Here is a 25,489-nt window from a genome sequence, read left to right as displayed (position 1 = left end):
AAGCTACCAGTTGGGGCCACATCAGATGAGAAGCCTCCACTGTATTTAGAGTCTATAAAGGAGACTATTTTTAGGCCCTGTTGCTGGGTCAAGTTGTTTTGTTTTTCTTTCTTGCATGTGTTTTCACAGTTCCCTATTAGGATGCTGGGGCTTTATTCTACATCCTTCTAGTAAGATGTGAAAAGTTAGCTACTTTCAAGGTGAGAACTTCCCTCCCAATCTAAATAACGCCAGCCCAAGAGGAGTTGCTTTCTTTAGGTGATAGAAACCACATCTTTCACAGGAGACTAAGCTGAGATAAGGATGTGGATTTTGAAACAAAATTCTGACACCAAAAACATCACAATACAATCAATCTTATAGATAACTGAAAATTAACCTGACTTAATATAAAAGACATGTTGGTCCTGAAACCCAGAAATTTCAGGACTTATCAGGAAGGCAAAGTGGCATGGGAGGTTTTACTCACTTAATTTATAACATAGGAAAAGAACTGCATCAATAGATTACCATATACGGTAAAATACTTTTAAAACATACATTTTGATGTAGTCACCATTCCTCAACCAATTTCTTGTTCTTTAATAGAAAAATCTGGATCAAAACCAAGTTAATTTGAAATATAGCTTTCTTTAGTGACTAGGCTCAAACTTCAGATGGACTGCAATTCAACTGAATTAGTAAAATTTCAGTGATTATTTTAAGAGGCACTCAACCCCCCCACCCAAATGTTTACTGACTGCTTACAAAATGTCACCAAGTTACAAATATTAACTTAGGAACAACTAGTTATTCGTATAAGGCTTAGGAGTCTAACATTTCTGCAATGCAAAAAAGGATCCTTCACCCAAAGACTAAACTATAATACTAGGAAAAAAAGGGGAGAAAAAGCAGAGAAATATATATGATGTTGGGTAAACATGGAAGGGAGGTTTTCCACAGGATAGGGTAGCAAGGAATGATATATTTTTATAATCTACACTAATAAAAGAGAACATGCTAATTGACCGTACCTTCACGACGCCCAGCCGCCAATCAGGAGTGAGTATGCAAATCAACCCAACAAAGATGGTGGGTTAATTTGCATATGCAAGTGCCGAGCAGCCGGAGGCGTTCCACACCATCCCAGCTGCTTGGGGCCTCTGGGCAGCATGGGAAAGCAGAAAGGTGACTCCGGCCAGAGCTAAGGTGGTACCAGCAGCCAGGGGAAGGAAGGCCCATTCTTGCATGAATCTTAGTGCATCGGGCCTCTAGTATATAATAAATATATAATATATAATATACATTTTATATGATATTTTTATAATATATCACATATGATATATTCTTATATATGATACATTTTTACAATATCTGTGGCTTACTAAATTGTTTAAAACACCTTCACCCCTATAACTTTCAGTCTTTGTCATCTCACCTATTGTTTAGAACATAATAGACAAAAGGCACAAGATTTTCGATATATGAGATTGTTTCAGACACCTAGATGGGCATGGTTCATGTAAGTTCACACATACCATATTTTCCGGCATATAAGACGACTGGGCGTATAAGATTTTCCTGGGTTAAAAAGTCATCTTATATGCTGGAAAATACGGTAGTCCAATATATCTAATCCATTATATCTAATCCCATCAATATAGTCCAATATACCATATTTTCTGGTGTATAAAATGACTTTTTAACCCAGGAAAATCTTATACGCCGGAAAGTACAGTACATATGTTTATTTGTAGTGATGTTGGCTGGATTGCCTTTTTATGTAAACATTTTTCTCTAACAACTCATCTGGAAACTCTAGCATCTTTTCTCTTCATTAAGCTTCCTTCTCTTTCATTCCTGTTATCTAGCTAGGTTCCACATCATAAAGATTCTTCCATCCCTCACACTTGATCACATCGCTACCACCCTAGTGGATGTACCCATCAACTCAGGAATTAACTACAAAGCTCCTTTCTTCACACTCTTCCTCCTCCCCCCTCCAGTCTAAGTACCTCCAACCATTACCACTGGTTTCATTATGTTGTTCCTTTATTTAAGAAACTCCAGTGGCTTCCCACTAACCACAGGAAAAAAATGTCCAAATTTCTCTGCCTGGTGATCTGGCTCCAGCCCCCATGCAGTCCTACCCCCCTCCCACACAGTCCCAGCATGCTTCCATTGGGCTTGCTTTATTACTCCCCAGTTCTCCCCTTTAAGCCTTGTTCATGTTGCTTTCCCCACTGGATTGCTTTTCCCCACTTTCTTTTGCCCATCTGAGTCCTGTCACCCTTCGATGGCCAGCAGCTTAAATAACTACCTTTACATCAGGCCTTTCTGCACAGCTGTGCACAGTGATCTCTCTCTGATTTCCTCTAGTGCAAACTGTTTCTATGGCTCAAATTGTTTCTATGGCTTTCACACACTGCTTTGTGATGTCATGTGTTGGCCCTGCCTACCCTGAAGTTGGAACTTTTTTTTGAAAAACAGAACAAAATGAAAACAAAAAGTCCCCTCTCTGTGTGTTTTCTGTAACATCTATCCAGAAGCTGAACAATAGATGGTAACTGGTAGTTACATTTTGGCACAGTGGCTCCACAGCCCATTTATGTACATCCAACACAACATATACAGACTTCTCATTCTTATTACTGACTTCCCATCAATACCTCTCCACACCCTTATTCTTTCCCTCAAACTCTTCCCCTCACTGTCCACATACTTGACACATCTCCTGGTCTTCACTGTGGGCAACTTCGCTTTCAAATCCCAAACTGATTTCCTCCATTGCCCTTGACCTCCCTGACCTAAGTAAAATTGAGCTCTTTCTTGAACCCGACTTCATTCTTTGCTACCCTATCCTGTGGAAAATCTCCCTTCCCTGTTTACCTGATGTAAATGTTGAAGTAGACAAACTCATCCTCACTTGTCACTATTATTTCTGTTCCTCCTTTGACCATTTTCTCCTTTCCCATCCACCAATATTTTTAACTTCTGTGTTACATCAGCAACTAGTTTATAATATTCAGCTCCACTCGAAGCTGTCAACCTCAGTAGATTCAATATTTACATCATCAGACCTTCATTCCCATGCACTACTTCAAATCCCATATTCTCCAGTCAGTGGACTGGCATCATCTCTCCACAGCTGCAAGGCCAACCCTAACACTGACAGTCCTGTGAGGGCTCTATTTTGAGCCTCTTGGGCATCTCTAACTCAAACTGATTTAACTGCTGGTTCTCACCATTCCCCCACGACACCTGATTTCTGCTGTGCCTCCATACCTTTCACTAGGCCACTTCAAATGCTGCTCCCCAAACCATGTAGACTTGGGGAAGTCTGGTTAAAATACAGATTTCATAGAGCTTCTAATTCAGTACATGAAGCATCAATTTTCCATCTTAGCAACACCTGGAAAAATTTTTTAAAATGCCTGAGTCCCATGCCCAGAAAGTGATATAATTGGCCTACATTTGGACCTGGACAAATACGGCTTTAAAAGTTCCCCTAGGTTATTTTACTGTGCATCAAAGGTTGAAAACAAGGTACTCTAGCATGAGATCTGTAAATTAGGACTTTAACATGCTACCAAGGTAACTCTGTGGTCCATCTGTTTTAAGACCATTATGTTAGGTACTTCCTGGCTAGAATGGACTTCCTTCACACTTTGGTGATCTTAGGATCAATCACTTTAGGTCTCCTCTTTCCAACACCATCAATCCCACCCCTGCACCTGTCTTTAAATTTCCAGGATATAGTCCTAACTCTTCAGGCTTAATTAGGGCCATCACAACCTGGCCTTCTAATTATTTTAGGGCACTACCACTCTAAATTATTTCCAAACTTTCATTAAAACATGACATAATTTTTGGAAAAAAGCTAGTACTGCAGGGCTACATTATTTGAGTCATAAACACAATCTACATAGACAGAGCTGTTAACCTGGAGTAAAAAGGAAGAATCACTAAAATGGCTCAAAGAACCCGGCCAGTGTGGCTCAGTGGTTGAGTGTTGACCTACAAACCAGGAGGTCATGGTTCAATTCCTGGTCAAGTTGTGGGCTTGCTCCCCAGTAGGTGGTGTGCAGGAGGTAGCAGATCAGTTATTCTCTCTCATCATTGATGTTTCTATCTCTCTGAAATCAATAAAAATATATTTTTAGCCCTAGCTGGTTTGGCTCAGTGGATAAAGTGTCGGCCTGTGGACTGAAGGGTCCCGGGTTTGATTTGGGTCAAGGGCACATGCCTGGGTTGTAGACTTGATCCTGAGTAGGGGCATAAAGGAGGCAGCTGATCAATGATTCTCTCTCATCATTGATGTTTCTAACCCTCTCTACCTCCCCCTTCCTCTCTGAAATCAATAAAAATATATATATATATTTCTAAAAGTTTAAATAAGTATATATTTAAAAATAAAATGACTCAAAGAAAAAAGTTATCAATGGCAATCAGGTTCCTAAGCAAACTCCTAGAAGCTCTGTTTAATCCATGTGAAGGCTGAAAACCAAACCAGACACTAGTTGCCTTTCCTTGCCCCACACCAAGGCCTTCCTCACCTGCTGGTGAACTCGGTCACCATCCCAGCTATCCTGTCTCCCTTGCCCTAGAGGACCAAGCACATATTTTCTTGACTTAGGCTTTTCACTGCTGTAACTCAGAATTCCAGCTCTAGAAATCTCTCTTTGACATATACACATACACACATCTCCTGCTCCTCCTCCTCCTCTTGCTGCTTCTCCTCCTCCTCCTCATCATCATCATCAAGTTCCTCATCTTCCCCTTGCTCCTGTAACTCTTGCTGCAAAACCTGAGCAAAAGTCATTTTCCCTCCTGTGATGATTCAAAACATCGGTGCTAATGGCAAACCTGTCAATTCAAAGACCCATAAATTCTAAATGCCATTCAAAAAAAAAAAAAAAGGAAAAAATGCTACCATCCCTGAAAGACCTTGTAAGGTACCAGAAATTGCCTTCAGAATCTCTAGTTTTTCTACTTATCCTCATTCTCTCCTAATTTAGTCTATGTTTTTTCAGAGCTTAAGTCAAAATTTTAAAAAACTTGAACTCTTCTTTTGTTTCACTAGTAGTACAAGTCCATAATCCATTGTTAACACTTCCAAAATCCTATAAGCTCTTGAAACTAAAAGGTTTTTGTAACTCATTTGGTGACAAAACAGACCTTAGTTAAGCTCTTTGACAATCCAACCTGATCTGAACTGATATTAAGCTACTTATACTCTGACTTCACTTCATTTAGCATGAACACGTATATTTCACTGAAGAGCTCTTAATATGCTTGATTATAGTGAATATTGGATATTATATATATGTACTGCATTACCTTCCTAGAATCTGAAAAACTCTGAATCCCAAAGCCCAAGGGTTTCAGATAACAGTCAGATAACTGTGTCCACACTGCATCAATTTCTCCAAGTTTTTATTCCAAACCTTCAAGTTTTCAGTTATACTGAGATATATGAATATTTTTGGGAGGGTGATCACTTGAGATACCTGTTTCTGAAAGCACATGCATGCATTGTTTTAATCAATTTAGAACAGCTACTCTGGAAACAAGCTATTTGCAAGTTAGTAACTCCCTAGATCCGCTCTGGAATCCCGAGTACCAACAGAAGGAACTGGTGTTGCCAGCAGATGGGTGACATATTCCTTCAAAGCATTTCCCCAAGTAATCCCTAACCAACTCCAATTTACCAATCAACTGGACCTACATTTTAAAATGTGTCATTACTGTCCACTTGGCTGCACTGCTTTCATGTAAAGAGCTCATTCTAACAATTTCCAGTTATCATGACCCTTAGATATTTTTGTAAAACCTACCAAATCAAAACATCATTCCCAGTACTGTAAAGAAGAATGAGTTATTTTAGTTAAGTTTTTAGTCACGTAAGAGGGAGGGTTTAAGAAACGAAGGAGGAATAAAAAAAATGTGTCCTGCCCTCCAAACTTTTCCTATTTGTCACTGGCAGCCGCATGACAAGTGATGATCTTTAAATGGACCAAAGCAAACTCTCAAAGTGTTTAAATATGATTTCAAATAAAAATCTTAAAAATCAGAGATATTTTTGTGTGCTCCCAAGTAACCAGAGTCATAGCCACCAGTAAAAACAGGGGAGGGGGGCTGTGCCATTACATCATCCGGCAAAATGTATTTGAAGCCCCAGAGCGCTCATCAAATAAACCGTAAGAAAATCCAGCTGGGAAATCATCCCTGCCGAGTTTAGGCAACTTAAGTTTAAATAAACAGGTTAAAAAGGCCTCCCCACTTTCCCCCACAGGTCTGTACCACAGGAAAAAGAAAACCATCACCGAGGCATCGGCCTCCCACCACCCTGACAGCAGCGCGGAGGTCTCACTGAAGTGGAAACTCGCCGCGGAGCCCGTTCAATCGGGCGGAGGAAGGAAGGAAAAGCTAAGAAAAGGGGCACATCTCCGCTTCTCAAAGGTAGGCAGGCAGACAGCTCAGTGGAAAACCCACTCCCGCCTGCCTGGCACCTTATCCTCATCCAACAGATAACGCCGACTCCAAGGTGCTGGTCCTTAGAGAAGATGCACCTTCCCACCCAGAAAATAACGGGAAACGGCCCGCGGACCCGGGCACCCCATTTCCCGAGGGTGGAAGGTGCAGCTGGCCAAGAGATCGCGGCGGTCCACACGGCACAACTCTCACTCGGCCCCAGGCAGGGGGCCTGGGCGCATCTACCCGGGGGTTCCGGGGGACCCCTGCGGAGACACGGCCCCTGGGCGCCCCTGGTCCGCCCTCCCCGTGTCCGTCGTCAGGGTGCCCCGGGGCCGCCGCCAGGCACCTACCGCAGTCGCGCTGGCGCCCGCCGACACGATGGGCGGCAGCTTCTCGCGCTCTGGCTCCTTCTCCTTCCCTTTCCTCTCGTCCACCGCCACCACCGGCGGCGCGGCGGGCGAGGGCACCCGATCCGCCTCGCTCATGTCGGCTCGGGCGGCGGGAGCGCGAGGTGGCGGCGGTGTCCGGGCTGCGGCTGGGCTGGCGCTGCTGCCGCCGCGACCGCGAGAGGGCTCTGGGTGCCGCTTCCCCCGGCAGCCGCCGCGCCGCCCCCGCCGCGCGCCCGCCCCGCGCGCACCCGGATGCCCCGCCCGCCGCCGCCCCCGCGCGCGCCCGGGCCGCCGCCGCCGCTCCCGCCGCTTGAACCCCCGCGGCCGCCCCCGCCGCTCTGGGCTCGGTACTCATGGGTCTGGGGCGCGGGCCGCGCCATCCCCGCCCACCCCCGGCCCCAGGGTGGAGGTGCGCCGCCCACGCCGGGACGCCACGTTTGCGGTGTGTTGGGGAGACGGCGTGGAGGGTCCGTACCGGAGGGTCTCATTCGGATGGCGATGGATGGAGAGCGCCCAAGAGCGCCTGTAGGGCGGGGACCGCCCGGCTGGGGACGCCCAGACCCTCAGGATGTGGGCTGGGGCCTTTCCCTCCCCCGCGCCCACCAGGTGGTCCCGGGCCGCTGCTGATCCCTGCCATCCCTGCCGCCCCCTCCTCGCCCCCAGGGAGGCCTGCGCCCCCTGCCTGCACATCCTCCGCAGACAGCCTTTCTTCTCCCTGTGGCCGATCCTCTCTAGAGGTCCTGAGGACCCGTCTACGAAGGAAACGCTTGGGGAAGGGGGCAGTGGGACGGCGGGACGGCCAGGCCACACTTTCCATTCCTGTTCTTCCCTCACCCCTTTCACTGCCAAGTCCGCCTCTCCCTTCCCGCTCCCACGCGCCTGCATCTTGCTCCCTCCCTGCATCCTTTTACTGCCTCCTATCCCTCTATCCCTTCCGTGTTCCTTTCCTTTCCTAAGTTACAGATGGACAGACCCAAACTCTGCTGCGTAATCCTTAAAATGTCAGATCATTAATAATGGGTAAGAACTTTAAAACTGAAGAGGAAAGCTTTCAGTCGTGAAATTAAAACAACCCGTTACCCCCACCACCTAAGCCACCAACACAATTTACTTTCCTTTCTTATCGCCCCCTCCTTTTCCTTTTGGGGGGAGGGGGGCGGGTTGAGCGGGGGCGGGCGAAGCTGGGGCGGAGACACCTGCTGACCGGAGGAAAGGAGAGGAAGAAAGCGCTGTATCCCCTATTGAAAATAGGGAATTCCTGGACCTTCAGGTCTTCATATTTTTAGATTGTGACTTTCTTGTTTGATTCGAGGATGACTGAATTTTCAGATCAAGGATACCCAGATGCAAATATAAGAACCAAAAATACCTCTGAAACCGAAGGATAGGATGGTGTTTATCTATTGTTTTGCGTATTTCATTTATTAGCATAACTAAGTACTAGTTACAGTGCATCATGAGATGAAGTTGCATGTTTTTCAAACCCAGAGTTTGTAACAAGCAGATCTGAGACAAAAATGTAATGAATATAATAATTAGTATTCAATATTACCTTATAAATAATAAATTATAACTTTCATTTAGAAAAAGGCTTTCTAGTTTTAATATAGTTGCAGTCATCACCTTTTTAAATATTAGCAAAAGGTATGGAGTACGTGCTATATAGTCAGCAAAAAGTATTTCATTGCTAATTAGGCTTGGAGGGAAATTATGTATTAAATACATTACTTTGAAACATTCTTCTTAAAATATTTTAAAAATATATTTTATTAATTTTTTACAGAGATAAAGGGAGAGGGATAGAGAGTTAGAAACATTGATGAGAGAGAAACATCAATCACCTGCCTGCTGCACACTCCCTACTGGGTATGTGCCTGCAGCCAAGGTACATGCCCTAGACCAGAATCGAACCCGGGACCCTTGAGTCCACAGGCCAACACTCTATCCACTGAGCCAAACCAGTTAGGGCTTAAAATACTTTTTAAAAATTATTTTTCAGGATTTTCTTTCCTTATTAAGCCTCTGAAATACTCATCCTATACAAAGAAACCTACACTTACTTCATACTTTTAGCAAGTCAGTATGTGACCTTTTGGTACAGCAATAACTCAAATGCTATTTTATAGATGGAAGCTTTTACTTTAACTACAATTCAATATATTTTGTGCTACCAAGCTAGGTTGATAGAATACTAGGGGGAAAAATATTCCTTTTCTATTGTTTTCAACTGGATTTAGAAATTTGTGATTAAAATGTTTGGATGAGAATTGCATGCCTTATGCTTTCTCTTTTCATGTGTGAGACTAAATAGAAGTGTGTATGTCTGTACACGCAGTCACATTCAATAGAAAAAAATGCTTAAATATTGGCAGAATAAGGCAAGTCAGAAATGTTAATTTGTTGATGTTTTCTTCTGCTTTTTATTAAATAGTTTGCTCTCAGTGCACCACCCCATCCTTCCTTCATGCGCTTGCACTCTGAGGTGGGGGTTGAGGGGAGGGGGAAAGGGCCCTGGAAAGCTGCAGTGAGGGTTCCAGGGGAATGAGTGGGCTTGAGAGACACATTCCCAATCACCACCAACATGCTTCCGGCAGCCCAGGTGGGAGAGAGAGCAGGACATACAGAGAGTTCTGTACAAAAGTGTACTTTTCAGCTATCCAAGAGTCGGCGAGAAGTGCAATAGTGATGGCATCCAAGCATAAACTGGGAATGAGTCAGGAGAAACATTTCATATTCCTAAGTCTGGATGGAAAGCCTGCGCTCATTAATTATGCCCGTGGAGAATGGGAGTTTGGGGGAGGGAGGGCTGGGAAGGTTAGAGAAGTGGTTACTTCCATGGAAGAAAAGGAGACCAAATTACAAGTGATACTAATCTAGAGAACAATAGTGAAGTTAGTTCTGACAGGCCATTTAGGAGTGTTTTATAACCAATACTTTAAGGAGTAGCTCTGAAATAGTGAATTTTTGGTTTATTTGTTGTTAAAAGAAATCATCTTTTTCACATTTCAACTTAAGCATTGTCCCAAAGTAGTACACTTGAGGAAATAAGTTTACCTTAGCCATGCTGACATTGTTAAAAACATTGTTAAAACTCTTCAGGTTTAATGACTATAGCTTTTTGAAATTATTAAAAATAGCTTTTCTTTTTTACATAAACAATACATTGTCATTATAGAAAAAGATAGAAAATGCAGATGAGCAAGATGAAAAAAATAAACTCTGGATCCTACTCAACATCAGATAATCACTAAGACCTGGGTCCATATCTTTACAAAACCCATCTATCTATTTATCATCTATCTACTCTGTCTGTCTACATACATAATGCTTCTTGATTTGTCATTTAGAAAAAGAACATACTGACCTACTGTTTGAATCTGTGCAACTCAGTTCTTTAGAATACCCCCCGTGGTATGGAAAATCTATCTTTAGAAGATGAATTTTTAAAAAATTGCACAATGATATATAGAGCCAAGACTGAAGAACAGACGATCATCAAGCATTATATTTTGAACCAGACCTCACTCGAATCGATTCTTTTTCTCTGGATTCCCATGGCCATTGACTTAGTCAAGGCCCTTAAATCTCTAACCCAAATTATTTACATAGCTTGCCAACTGGTCTTGCCTTCAGTCTTTTACCTGTTCCAATGGCTATCAGAAAAACCTTTTCAAAATACATGACTTCTTAAAAGTCCTTTGTTTAAAAAATATTTCAGTGGTGCCCGGCTGGCATGGCTCAGTGGCTGAGCATAGACCTATGAACCAGGGGGTCATGGTTCGATTCCCGGTTAGGGCACATGCCCAGGTTGCGGGCTTAATCTCTTTGTAGGAAGCGGCCGATCAATGATTCTCTCTCATCATTGATGTTTCTATCTCTCTCTCCCTCCCCCTTCTTCTCTGAAATCAATAAAAATATATTTAAAACAATACTTCAATGGTCTTTCAAAGCAAAACTCTGAAATCCCTAGTATAGCATTCACTTGAATTCTTTGCAAAGAAAGCATTTTCCTAATGTCCTAATTAGAATCAATTGTGTGTTTTTTCTTTCTGCTGCCAGAGTATGTTGCACCTACACGTATACACCTATTACATTCCACATTAGTTGTTTGTTACCCCTTAGGCTTACTAGTAGAGAGGAAGGGCCTGCCTAATTATTCCTTGGATCTACACGTATAGCACACTGTCTGTAGTGCGCTGGTGAGGAGGCACCTGGTAAGCTCAGAGAAATGAAAAAATATGTTTTCTTGATGTGCCTTGTATGGGTCTCTGAAGAGTTACAGTTTCCAAGAAGAGTTACAAAAAATGCTTCAAGTGTTGGGCTGTGCTCATTCAGATGATGGGTCTGGTTTGTGCTACCTTTGTTCTGCCTGAAATGAGGATGTGTGTAGATGTGGTGCTCCCGTCGTGTCCCTGTGAGGCTGCAGGCATGGGGATAAACGTCAAAACACTTAGGACAGTGTGGTGGAAAGATAAAGAAATCCGGGACATTTCTGAAATGATGGCACTGACGCACCGGCTTGGACTGCCTAGCTCTGGATTTCTTGTTTTGTGAGACAAATTCCCATCTTGTTTAAATTCTTATTAATTGGTTTTTCTGTCATTTGCAGCTGAACACATTCCTGTTACACAGTACACACACACACACACACACACACACACACACACACACCAGAACTGGTAAATTGGTTGAGTTTTGACTGGCTTACCACGTTTTTCCCATTGTAAAGACACAACCCCAATCAAATAAAACATGTCATCTTAATTCTACGGTTATTAGGAATTGTAATGACATTTGTAAAAGCATAAACTTCTTCAGAATTAGAAAAGATGCATCTATATTTCAACTCAAGATATTTGAGAGAGTAAAATTAGGAATTCTGAAATTTGGATTTTAATTCTGGTTCTTCCATTTTTAATTATGTGGCCCTGGCAAAATCACTCTGTCCTTGAGTTAGTTTCCTTATTCTTACATGGATGTTGTGAAACAAAATGAGTAAACATACAAAAGTGCTTTGCAAATGATGATGCATCTTAATAAATCTAACTTAACGAGCATTTACTGGGTACCAGGGACTGTGCTAAGTAAGCACTTTCTAAGGACTGGTTCACGTATTCTTCTCAGGAACCTACTTTCAGTAGTGCTGTGGAGTAGGGACTCAGCCCATTTATAGAGGGGAAATTAAGGAATCGTGTCTAGTAAACTGTGCATCTCCTTACTCCCCACAAAGCACAGAATAGTTGCTCAAAAACTGTTTATGGCAGGAGTAGTTGTGCATTTTATTCATTTAGAGAACCTATAATTGTATACCACTTAGGATGTTGAAGACTCACACATTGGGCCACAATAAAGGACTGTTACTGCAGGCCTATCTGGCACCTCCCTATTGCCTGACATTCTAATGGAACACTTTCTACTAGAGATACTGAGTTAATCACCATTTATTCAGGTTGCAATCCAAGTTAGTAATCTCTGGCTAACAATTCCTTTGCCTCCAGAGGTTTTTGCAACCTCAAGGCCCACAGGCTGGAAAACATTATTGAGTGGTTGACTGTTAAGTGCTTCAGAGACTCTGCTTCGGGGGAATCTGCAAATGTTACTGTGTGACAGTCATGTTCTGGTCAGGAGAGCAACAGCAGACATCCTGGGAAGATTTTAGTAAATGCTGTGTTATTGAAACACAGAGTTTCTTTTTAAAGGGCAGACAAATGTGACAGTAGGGTTCCCAGTGTCACTATTTAGGCAATAGGCATTAGCATTCACAGGATGCACTCGTGGTAAGTCTCCTCCCAGCACAAAAGGAGGTGCATTAAACTTTCCTGGGGCGACTCTACTTCTGTCATGTTTTCCTTCATAGGAAGGGGTGTCCTGTGATACGGGCATTGCCAGCATGAGGACACCTTCCAGAACATCTAAGAGTTCCTGGCTCTGGGGTCTGTACTGAAGTATTCTGATGATCGTGGACTATTGTTTCTTATCTCTGATCCTTACTTTCACTGTGCAGGAGCTTTGCTTAGTGACAGAATACTAAATGGCACTAAAACATATACTTCTTGAAAAAAAATGCTCTTAACCTAGAAGTATTAATACCTTTAATACTTCTTAAAGAAGCCTCTGGGGAAAGCCAACAAGTTCCATGACTACCTTGATGATCATAGGCTTCTGTACTTACACTGATTACAAACCTCTTCTGGAAATGCACTTCTAAAGGCCACTCTGGATCTTAGTCATGGCCCTGTAAGGTTGGTAGACACTTTTGTCAATCGCTGCTGATGAGACTCTTGTTGATAGGCCCGGGAAAGCCAGGCTAAATGTCAGTGCCCTCGGCTCTCTCCCACGGTAGAAACTGTGTGCGGCAGACGCTCTGGGTAGCTTATTGACACACAGACTCAGACTTTGCCCAGAGATTAGGGCTGTCAAGTTGCAAAGTCATCAGGTGGGGATGGGGAAGGGCAGCCTTCACATTGCATTCCATGAGAATGGTGCTCTCTGGAATGCAACTGTACCATCTGGGAAGTATAGTGGGCCTTGTAGTCCCTTCCCAGCATTCATTTCCCCCTCTTCTGGTGAATGCACACTCCCCACCCCCATCCATGTGTTTTAGAAGCATGTCTCCGAGTCTGGTTATAGGAGTTGGCACTGGCTCCGAATTAATCAGCATAATTCCATTTCTCTCTTTTTTAAAAAATATTTTTTTACTAGAGGCCTGGTGCACAAATTTGTGCATCAGTGGGGTCCCTCGGCCTGGCCTGTGGGATTGGGCCAAAACTGCCTCTCTGACATCCCCCAAGGGGTCCCGGATTGTGAGAGGGCACAGGCCAGGCCGAGGGACCCCACCAGTGCACGATCGGGGCTGGGGAGGGACCATGGGAGGGCTCCAGGGCGTGTTCCTCCATCTCGCTCAGTCCCGATGGGCTGGATCCCAGCAGCAAGCTAACCTACCAGTTGGAGCGTCTGCCCCCTGGTGGTCAGTGCACGTCATAGCAAGCAGTTGAGCAGCCTTAGCATATATTAGCATATTATGCTTTGACTAGAGGCCCAGTGCACGAAATTTGTGCACGGGGGGGAGGGTGTCCCTCAGCCCAGCCTGCACCCTCTCCAATCTGCCCTTCCCTGCATGCCCAGTCACCCCCAACTTCCCTCCTCTGCCGACCTGGTCCCTCCCAACTACCCTACCCTACTGGCCATCTTGTAACAGCCATCTTGTGTCCACATGGGGGCAGGATCTTTGACCACATGGGGGCAGCAATCTTGTGTGTTGGAGTGATGGTCAATCTGCCCTATTACTCTTTTATTAGATAGGATAGAGGCCTGGTACACGGGTGGGGGCCGGCTGGTTTGCCCTGAAGGGTGTCCCAGAACAGGGTGGGGGTTCCCTTGGGGCATAGGGCGGCTTGGACGAGGGGCCTGTGGTGGTTTGCAGGCTGGCCATGCCCCCTGGCGACCCAAGCGGAGGCCCTGGTATCTGGGATTTATCTTCTACAATTGAAACTTTGTAGCCTGGAGAGGACCCAAGCCTTCTGCTTGCTCCATGGCAGCAGCCATTTCTGTTCGGACTTATGTATCTTCTATAATTGAAACTTTGTAGCCTTAAGCGGAGGCCGGGGCTGGCCAGGGTGTGCGGAAAGCTTGGCTTCCTCCATTGCCAGGGGCAACCCTAGCCTCCCTCTCTTTCCAGCTCCGTGGCTGCCGCCATTTCTGTTTGGATTTGTTTACCTTCTATAATTGAAACTTTGTAGCCTTGAGTGGAGGCCTAGGCCGACAAGGGCAGGAGGAAAGCTTGGCTTCCTCCATTGCCTGGGAAACCCAAGCCTCCCTCCTGCTCTCTGTGGCTGTAGCCATCTTGGTTGGGTTTATTTGTATATTCGATCCTGATTGGCTGGTGGGCGTGGCTTGTGGGCATGGCTTATGGGTGTAGCAGAGTGATGGTTAACTTGCATATTACTCTTTTATTAGATAGGATTGGTTGAACGGTCGACTGGTCAGCCGGACACTTAGCATATTAGGCTTTTATTATATAGGATTGATTTCAGAGAGACAGAGGAAGAGAGAAGGAGAGAGAGAGACATCAGTGATGACAGGTTCGATCCCTGGTCATGTCACATACAACAAGCAACCAATAAATGCATAAATAAGTGAAACAACAAATAGATGTTTTTTTCTCTCTCTGCCCCCCTTCCTCCAAAGGCCATTGGTGGCTTTGATGATGGAGGAGACCGTGAATAGGAAAGGAGCTGAGGGAAAGAGTCTTCAGTGACTGCTATCCAGGAAACAAGGACCTCAACCCTACAACTGCAAGAGATTGGACCTGCCAACAGCTCGAATAAACCTAGAAGTGGTTTCTTCCCAGAGCTTCCACATAAGAGCCAGCTGGCCAACACCTTGACCTCAGCCCTGTGAGACCCTAAGCAGAGAACCCAGTCTAGTCCAGCTGATCATAAATGGCTCTTGGCTTTAGCAGCTAAATTCTTGCTAATTTTCTTATACCGCAGTAGAAAACTGATCCTCAGGAAAAATGCAACCAGAATATTCCAGGTGAAAGGATTCTAGTCCACTGGTTCCCTGGACAGAGGCGTGCTGTAGACACAGGAAACTGAAACTACTGGCTATTTTGCACTTGTAACCCCTACATTAAAGCCAGACATTTATTATCAAAAACTGCCATTCAGATTTACTTGATCTTGATAAATGTCATACCCCTAAAAACACAGATGAAATAAGTTAGGTGAAATAAGTACGGGCATATTTTGCTTTATTGTGCTTCATAGGTGTGTTTTTTACAGGTTGTAGGCAAGACCCTCCACCAGCAAAAAGATTACGACTTGCTTTATTGTGCTACTACATGGTGGTCTGGAACCCAACCTGCAACATTGCTGAGGTATGCCTGCATGTAACTGTTAGCTAAATTGTGGCACTGACTCTAAATGTGTATGATAGGACATTTTGAAATCAAACAAGAATCTATCTGAGTTTAAAACTGATAAGTGCTACTGCTAAATCAGCTGTGTGAAGAGAAAGTGAAAACAGACTAAAAAAAGCAGGCTTGAGATTCCTAATTACTGGAACACAAACTCAATTCCACTTAGTTTTATTAAACAAAATTTACTCAACACCTACTACATGCAAGATATTAATAGAAACTCTTTGCATAATGAGGATGAACAAACATGCGTTTACCCTGTAGGAGTGCCAGTAAAGAAAGGCACATACCTACATAAATATAATGCCAGGTAGAAGGTGAGGGCGGCACAAAGAACTGTGGGAGTGAAATGTGGGAGAGCTTACTTTTAGCTGGGAGGGTCAGGAAAAGTTTCATGGAGGAGGTGTCATCTGGGACCATGGCCGAATTGAGTTTCTCCCAAAGTTGACTTACATTTTACGAAGGAGATATCTCATTAGAAACTTGCCCCTTGAATTCTTCTTGTCCCTTCAGTGGCCTGAAATCTAAACAGAAGGAAAACCAGGTGTAGCATAGAATTTCTATGCTTCCAAAGCAGCTAGGCAGAAACTTTTTGGACTGAAGATTGTATTTGATTTGTATTCTCTCAGCACTGACCCACAACTGCTTATTCTTTTCCCCCTCAGTATTTTCATAAAGGCCATGATGCTTCACCCTGGGATTAATGTGGAGGGACAAGTACTTTAAATGTGAAAAGATATAGCAGTAACGTTGAGAGAGCTGCTTCATAGCTGAGAGGAATAGGAGCATCTCCAATCTCCTTGGTAGCGTGTGATTTCTTCTCTCCAGGCCAGGCAATCCATCCCTAGACTCCTTTTAGCCTGTTTCAAGTGTTCTTTTTACATTTTTCGAATATTTCCTCAAATTTAGATACATAATTGATGAAAAGGCATGGCAAAAAATATACAAAGAATCTGAGAAATGAGATACAGCTTTTTAAAAGCGATTTTTTCAGCAGGAACAGTGGCCTGAGTGATGTTTAATCTTGATCATACTGCTCCCTAGTGGTGACATGAGGGTATTAGTGCAGTAAACATTTCCTTTCAGGTAGTTTTGTTCATCACATTGAGATTCTATTGTATGCTTCGCATTGAGGTAGGCTCTGAGAATACGGAGATGTTGACATAGTTCCTACTCTTGTTGATTTCTTGGTCTAGCAGTAGAGGTAGTTACCATAGCACAGTGTGAAAAGAAACTACAGCAGAAGTATGTACAAAGATCTATGAGTATGCAGAGGAGAAAGTAATCCTCCCTAAGTGCGTCTGGCAGAGCTTTTACTAGGTGTACCGGTTAATAATGCGGATTTTATAATCAAAACACGATGATTTCAAGAGAAACATCCAAAGTGCTTTATTCAAAGTAATGTCCATCACTAGCTACACATTTCCCCCATCTTTCAGGTAATTTGTGGATACTGTCCCAATAGAACTTTTCTTGTTTTGAGGCAAACCATTCAGAGACCCAATTTTCCACTTCTTCGTATGCTGCTCAGAAAGTGCACGTGCCATCCATCGGAAGAAGTGGTAATCTGAAGGAGCAAGGTCTGGTGAATACAGCGGGTGGGTTAATACTTCCCAGGCAATATCTTTTAAAGTGTCTTTAACTGGTTTTGAAGTGTGTGATGTTGTGTCATCATGAAGCAAAATTTCTTTGCTGTTTCTTCTGGCACATTCTGGTTGTTTCACGATCAAAGCATGGTTCAAATTGATTATTTGTTGTCGGTAGCGATCAGTATTAATGGTTTCACCTGTTTTTAGAAGTTCATAATAAACCACACCTTCCTGATCCCACCAAACGCAGAGCATTGTCTTCTTTCCGAAGTGATTTGGCCTTGCAGTCGATGTTGATGATTGACCTGGGTCAATCCATGATTTTGTGCATTTGGGATTCTCAAAATAAGTCCACTTTTCATCGCCAATCACAATTCGATGCAAAAAAATACTTTCGTGCTGTTGAAGCAACATTTTACTGATGACTTTTCGGTTTTCCATTTGTCTTTCATTCAGTTGATGTGGCACCCTTTTTCCTTCCTTTAAAAATCTTTCCCATTGCTTGTAAATGATTGGCAATTGTTTGCTGAGCAATGTTTAATCTTTCTGCAAGTTGTTTTTGAGTTTGACATGCATCTTTATCCAATAATGCTTGTAATTGTTGGTCTTCAAACTTTTTCGATTGACCTGGACATTTTTGTCTTCCCCATCGAAATCATCACTTTTAAAGCATTTAAACCAGAGTTCACAAGTATCTTGAGATGGAGCATGTTCACCATAAGCTTCCCGAAGTATACGATAACTTTTTCTTCAAAATAAAATAAAGAATTAAAACTTTATGCAAATGCTGTTTTTTTGGGCACGAAATTTGACATTTTTAAGCGTAAAAATATCTATGATATTGACACCTTCAGAAAATTTGACATATGAAGTTTTGAAGCTTGCTGTTCAATACAACAAAATAGCTTACATTTTAAAATCGCATATATATCAACATATGTGTAACTCCATCTATTGAAAAAAATCTGCATTATTAACTGATACACCTAGTAAACACATTGCACTTGAGAGACACCTTGAAAAATGATAGGAGTTTTCCTGGTGTGTGTGTGTGTGTGTGTGTGTGTGTGTGTGTGTGTGTGTGTTGCTTCATGGTTGAAGGAGCAGCCTGAGTAAAGGAAGCTGGTCCTTTATTAACCACTAGGGGCCTGGTGCACAGATTTGTGCACTGGTGGGATCCCTTGGCGTGGCCTGTGGGGATTGGGCTGAAAACAGCAGTCCAATGCCGCCTGCCACTCCTGCCTGCTGTTCCCGCTCATCCTGGCCCCACTGCGCCTGCCACAGACTCACACCCAGTCAGTCCAGATCTGGAAAGGCTCACAGCACTCAGCGGTGCTCCCTCTGTGGGAGTGCACTGACCACCAGGGGACAGCTCCTGCATTGAGCGTCTGCCCCTGGTGGTCAGTGTGCATCATAGCGACTGGTCGTTCGGTCACTTAGGCTTTTATATATATAGATTAAAATGCACAATGTGTTCAGGTGACAGCTAAGCACCTCTCATGTGAGATTGAAACATGCTACAGCCTGATGTGATAGTCCTACTTTTCCACCCATACCCACAACATGCTTCACAAACCTATAGGTCATATATTAAAAAGTTGGGACATACTAATCAATTAGGTATTTACATCATAGTCATGATTTTACTCTGTCATTGTAATAGAAATAATATATAACATTATACACCGAGTGGCCAGATTATTATGATCTCTGAATGCATAATAATCTGGCCACTCAGTGTATATCCTATATAATAAAAGGCTAATATGCAAATTGTCCCCTTGACCAGGAATTTGACCAGCAGACAGGCTGGACCGCCCATGTCCCCTCCCCCTGGCCAGGCTGGCCGGACCCCACCCATGCACGAATTCATGCACTGGGCCCCTCTAATATAATCTAATAATAGAAAAATATGCAAATTGACCGCACCTTCGCTACACCTAAGCCACGCCCACCAGCCAAGCCACGCCCACCAGCCAATCAGGACGAGTATGCAAATTACCCCCAACAAACATGGCAGCTAATTTGCATATCAAGACAGCCTCAAAAGAGCCAAGAGCTGCAGAAGGGAGTAAAGCTTCGAAGAAGCAAGCAAGCCGGGAGGGAGGAGAAGGGAGGAGCGAAGTCAGGGCCGGGGCGAAGGTAAAAGCAGGTGGGCTGGAGGAGAAGGCGGGGCGGGTGACAAGGGCGGAGCGGAGGTGGGGCCGGGGGCAAACGGAAAAGCAGGCGGGCTGGAGGAGAAGGCGGGGCGGGCAACAAGGGTGGAGGGGAGGCGAGGTAGAGTGCAGCAGGAAATCCTATTGCAGGATTTTTCCTGCAACGGGAACGCTAGTATATATATATGTATACTGAGTGGCTAGATTATTATGCATTCAGAGATCATAATAATCTGGCCACTCAGTGTATATGGTTTATTTAATATTATATAAATACAATTTATATAGTATTAAATAAATGACCATTTCTTAATAATAGCTTAGTGTTACAACATACACTATAGTTTTGATCTTCCCCTTGCTGACTATGTAGTATTAATTTTCTTTTGCCATTGCTTTTAAAATTCTTATGTTCCTTAATTTATGGGGAGGGGGAAGTTAGAGCTTAAAAAATACACATACTTAACTATCAGACTCCAGTGGCTTTCGGATCTGCTGACTTGCTGTGGGGGTGAATATCTTTTCCTTTTTCTGTGCAGAAAATGCAGCAGCTTCCTAGCTTCTGGGCATCCAGTCAACTCTTGTGCAGAGTCCTGGACTACCCCCAGCTCAGCCACCATTGGGCAGCATGCCTTAGGCAGTTCCTCCTGGTGCTCTCCCCCCACTCTGCCCCTTCAGGTCTGTGGAATGGGGTGGCAGTGGAGGTGCAAGCAGGGTAATTGGCTATGACCCAAGATTGTTTCCTCTACAAAAGCAGCATCATGTAGGTTTCTGAAGGCAGACGGGTTGGGATCAAATCCTGGCTCTGCCACTTACTGGCTGTGTGAGCTCTGATTTTCTCATCTGTAAAATAGAGATATTAATATCTACCTCCAGGATTGCTGGAGGGATTAATAAGACTGGATGAACAGTGCCTGGACCAGAAAAAGCAGTCAGTAAAGATGCATTCCTTTCCCAACTCCCTTCATTCTTTGTAACAAGAATCAGCTATTCCAAACTTCCACTTAGATACAAATACGTACAATAGTATACGTTTTATGTGTATTCCCTTTTGCCCAAACTACCTAACATCTAGGAAGGGCCTTGCCGTTTGAAACTCAGTCTCATATGCCTCACCTCACCTCACCGGATCCTCACCCAGCCTTTGTGAGGAAGGGCACCTTGGGAGGGGCCTCCAAGCCGTGATGGGGACGAGTTGTGCTGTGAGACACAGCAGATTCTCTCTCTCTAACTTGGGCAGGCATGAACTCACTTCTTCTCTAGCCTTGATTCTTGGCATGAACAACCAAACATTTGTATTTTTAGAGTCCCCTTTTTTGGGGTGAACGTTTGGTGTGTAGAACTTTTCCTCCAATGATAATTTTGACACTAAAAATGCATCAAATTATTTCAAATCCTGGCAAATTTAAAAATATGGGTGGGTAACTTAGGAAGAATCTATTCTCAAGAAAGAACAATGGTGTATGATCCAAGAGACTTACTTGGAAAAGAATTTAACACACACACACACACACACACACACACACACACACACACACCCCTTTCAGAAATTAAAATTGATTTAATACATTAAGATTATGTACTTGGGTGTTTCTTTTAAATGCTAAGGAATACGTTCAGTTTGGCATTAGAGACAAACATTTCTAACCTACAGGAAAGAGAGCAGAGAGCTGGGTTTATCAAATATTATAGCAGAATTACTTTTGCAAATGCAACCCATCCCCAGTGCACCACCGCCCCTCTCCTTCCTGCGGCTTTCCTTCATGGAACACCAAGATCAATAAGGCAATTAAGGTAGAGATTCAGGGTACATACCAGTCATCGTGTGCGGTTTCAGAACATACATTTGCAAGGGTAAAAGAAACACTCCAAAGGAATAATTACACATTCGCACGTGTAATTACTCATATTTGCTTGCATTCCTCATTCCTTTTAATTTCTCCTCCTACCTCCCAAGTTTTAAGAAAGAAATACAAGATGTATTTTTCTATGTTTTGTACAAATCCCCCCAGGCGGGCTGCCGTAGTCTTTAATAGCAGGTAATAGTAGACTTGAAGTGACTGTGTGTTTCTGAGTATTTCACCACGTCCAAAGCAATGCAAGAACTCAGTGTAACAGTTCCGTGCACTTACATGAGGACAGTTAATCTACTGATATATACTAGTTGAACTGGGGGGATTTTCATTTGTAAAAGACAGGAGAAAGTAGATTATCTTTCGAAATCAAAGAAATCAGCTCTAGCTGGTTTGGCTCAGTAGCTAGAGCATCAGCCTGGGGACTAAAGGGTTGCAGGTTCGATTCTGGTCCAGGGCACATGCCTGGGTTGCAGGCTTGATCCCCAGTGTGGGGCGTGCAGGGAGGCAGCCGATCAGTGATTCTCTCTCATCATTGATGTTTCTATCTCTCTCTCCCTTCCTCTCTGAAATCAATAAAAATATATTTAAACAAAATAAATAAAATAAAATCTGAGAAAACACATATATTTTCGTTGGCCTAGATTCCTGGCATATATGTAATAGTAAAATAAAAATTGTCCATGATCCCACAGCATAGAGATCATTGCTAACACACACATCACATTTATGTCATTTATGTATGTATAACATAACGTGTGTGTTATATGTGTGTATGTAGAACATATTACCCACATCAGGAGGGCTACAATGAAGTGGTCCCCAGGCCACGGCTGCAAGTTTGCCAAAGTGCTGTGTGCTGGGCAATTGCCTGCTGTTCAATGTCCCACAGCTCCTATAGCTGTGCAATAGGATGGAAAAGACGCAAGTGGATGCACATGGCAACTAGGGAGAGAAACTCTTCCTCTTCCAAAGTTCCCTGCTGATAAAGCTTACCACTGTGCTTGCTGCGGGAAAATGCTTAAAGGGCCCATCTGCATTATCACAGAGCGGGCAATGCAGGGTGTATTTGGAACTGGGAGGCAGTAACTTGATAACTGGCCCACCACCTGAGCAGGGGGGTGGTGGTGGGAAACTTGCCCAGACAGCCTGGACTCCCCCCCCCTTTCTCTGGTTTCCCAGGGTACAGTAGGTGATGCCCTGTGAATGCTCAGCCCTCATAATCTGTCCTGGAAAGTCCAATTTAGCTTGAGTGTCTCCCATAACTCCCATTTGCTTAATCTCTTATCACACTTTCAAAAAAACTTTCCACAAGACCGAAAAAGAACAACAAATAAAGACCTCAGTGGCAGTGATCTGTGGGCCCTCCGGAACCTGGGCCTGGGCAGGAACCCTCTCTCCTCGCAGGGTTGAGTAGGCACCTCTCCCTGGAGATCCTCAGAGCCACTGCTCGATCCCTTGCAAGTTCTCTGCAGCTGTTCTTTCTCAGCTTCTCCACTTCTGCATCTCCCCACGCTCTTCTCATAGGACCCACTCTGGGCAGGGGACTTGGCCATCTCTTTTATCAAGGTTTCAGGCCACCTGATTTGAGCTCTTTAGGCTTCTCTTCCCTCTGCCTCACGTGTTCTTTTTCTTCACATCTCTGAGGGAAAAATGCTTCTTGCAGGGCCTGCCACAGCCCTGCGGAGTGGACACGAGCTTTCCCTCTGGCTGTAGTTGATTACAAGTCGGACTCAGAGCCAGAGCATTCGTTGCCAGGACTGGCCAATCCAGTTCTCCCTTTGAGAAGTCAAATAAGCACAATGATGGTATTTCATGCCTCTGTACAGATTTGGGGTCAGGGGTGGAGTGGCAGCCTGGCCATGTGCTGGGAAGCAGAGAGCAGGAAGGGAAGCCTGGGGCCCCAAAGTGAGCAAGGTGGAGGGAATGGCTTCCAAATCCCTGTCAAGTTCATGAGAAGCTATACCTCCCAAGTTGGGTTCTGGTAAGGTCCCCTGAATCCTGTCGGTAACCCCCAGTTCTTACTCCTGCTAGTTTTCATGGTGTCTGTTTCATGTTAACTTTCCATTTTGCCTCTTTCTGGGACAAGGTTTCTCCTCGTTGGCACTATTGATATCCTGGGCAAGATAATTCTTTACTGTTGGGGGGAGGGGCACGTGCAGGAAGTGGGGGGTGGGCCAGCTGACCTGTGCATTGTAGGATGTTCACCAGCATCTCTGGTCTCTCCCCACTAGATGCCAGAAGTCCCCCCTGTCAGGACAACCAAAAATGTCCCCAGACAGGATCAGATGTCCCCTCGGAGGCAAAATCCCCTCCAGTTGAGAATGCCTGTTCTGGGCCAGGTTCTGCCTAGATTCTCAGTCCTGGGCCTCTTGTCAACCTTAAGATACGCCCATTGATGCCTTGTCTCTGACCTGTAACCTTGCTCCCATCCCCTCTCCTTCCTTGGCCAGTCTTCCTCTGCAGGTGCTCTCCTCTGCCTCTTTTCCTGTGAGTCTGAACTGGACTTGCAGCCTTTGGCTAACCAGTCTGATTCCCCTGTAGGAATCTCTAAGACTTAAGCTATTTTTCAGAAAGTCTCTAACGACCTCATTCTCTATTAAGTACAATGTACTCATGGGGCCTCGCCTTTCTTCTGCAACCTGTGCTCTGCCGTCCCTGTCTATTCACCTTTGCTCATGGATTAAACTGAAAAGCGGATGGCAAAGAAGGAAACACTTTGACATCTACGCTCAGCAAGTTTATAGTTTCCTATACTCACACAATAGGATGATCACCAAAGAAAAATGTGATCAGATCATAAATTGAATATAATTGAAGGTCAAATAAAGAAAAATGAGAGAAGAAATTAATCAACAAATATTACTTAAATAATTAGGACATGCTCAGCCCCATTTTTGATGTTATAGGGAACAGAGCAAAAACCTATTTCTTTCAATGAAAGTTCACATTTTAATTAAAAATACAATTCATAAGCATATGAAAGAATGATTGAATGAGATAGTCTACAATAGATTTATATTGCAACGTACAGATAAATATTACACAGAGTTGGGAGAGGACTAGCATCAAATTACCTCATATGTATACTAGTATACTGCTTTATCCATTCCTAGAGGACAGCCACCTGATAATGACCATTTATGGAGTTTATGCAATGCCTGGCTCTGTGTCAAGAATTTGACATAATTTGCATTGTTCTCCATCGGTTGAATGTTGAAAGGAACTTTTCTTGAGGTCTTGGACTTTTTGATAAGGCTTCCAAATTTGAGTACAATAGATGCTAAGTAGCCCCACATTTATAACTGTAGTCTTAGGCACATCTGTGCAAGACTGAGGAGGCCCAACTGATCTTTCATCTCCCACTGTCTTCACCCATCTCTAGTCTTTGCAAAGAGACCCTGGAAGAGAGAGATGACTGAAAATGTCATTGAGGCAGAAGCGTTGTTGAGTTCTTGACCTAGTTAGTGGTAAGCTCCGCGCTCCATCTTCCTTCAAGGTGAAATGGGATAAAAAATGACTAGGGCTCAGCAACAAGAAGAGACTGGCTATGCTGTGGACACTGAGCTGCCTTTTGTTTGAGGACAGCCTCCTGATAATGACCATTTATGGAGTTTATGCAATGCCTGGCTTACTTTTAGTATTTGGAAGTGAGATTTGTTCTTTTACCCAAAGTTCCTAGAAAGCTGTTGTTCAAGGACCAGGAAGGGAGAGCTGCTCTAACCCTGTGGCAGACCTGATCTGGTGGAAAGTAAAACCCTTCCCTGATTTATCCTTCAGCAAGTTTGGGTTGGAAAGACAGATTCTGAAGGCTGTGCTGCCCAGTGGCAGGGGAGGAGGGAGCTTGTGGAACCTGCATGCCTGGTGTTGGTACGGCGAAGACACAAGATTTCCCTGGGCGATTAGATGTTGGGGAAGATAACTGGCTCCATCCATCTTATTGAGACCCCACTGAATCGGCCCTCTTCCAAGAAGAGGCCATGTGTCGTGTGCTGCTGGGCACAGGACCCCGAGGGCCGGCTGAAGAGCGCGAGGCCTTGTTTAGGGAGCGGTGCAGAGGTCTTAGAGGGGCCTCCAAACAATCCACACATCTACGCCCACCGAAGAGCCAGGCTTTAGTCTCCTG

At 44.0% G+C, this 25,489-nt stretch overlaps 1 protein-coding gene and 1 long non-coding RNA gene across 2 annotated transcripts in view; one reads left to right on the top strand and one right to left on the bottom strand.

Moving 5' to 3' along the window:
• HECTD2 (HECT domain E3 ubiquitin protein ligase 2) overlaps nt 1–6,968 on the bottom strand; it is a 59,598-nt gene extending 52,630 nt beyond the window's left edge. Inside the window, exon 1 of the mRNA XM_008156917.3 lies at nt 6,807–6,968. Coding sequence (XP_008155139.2) covers nt 6,807–6,941 — 135 coding nt within the window. The 5' untranslated portion in view covers nt 6,942–6,968. The remainder of the gene's footprint in view (nt 1–6,806) is intronic.
• LOC129152021 (uncharacterized) overlaps nt 1–15,713 on the top strand; it is a 75,841-nt gene extending 60,128 nt beyond the window's left edge. Inside the window, exons 2-3 of the long non-coding RNA XR_008558736.1 lie at nt 6,275–6,441; nt 15,629–15,713. This is a non-coding gene — a long non-coding RNA (uncharacterized LOC129152021). The remainder of the gene's footprint in view (nt 1–6,274; nt 6,442–15,628) is intronic.
• Nucleotides 15,714–25,489: the final 9,776 nt, after the last annotated feature.

The sequence above is a fragment of the Eptesicus fuscus genome, chromosome 17 (assembly GCF_027574615.1).
Source record: "Eptesicus fuscus isolate TK198812 chromosome 17, DD_ASM_mEF_20220401, whole genome shotgun sequence".
In the NCBI taxonomy this organism is placed as follows: Eukaryota; Metazoa; Chordata; class Mammalia; order Chiroptera; family Vespertilionidae; genus Eptesicus; species Eptesicus fuscus.
The sequence above is the reverse complement of the archived record's forward strand: the minus strand, read 5'-3'. Positions and strand labels throughout refer to the sequence as shown.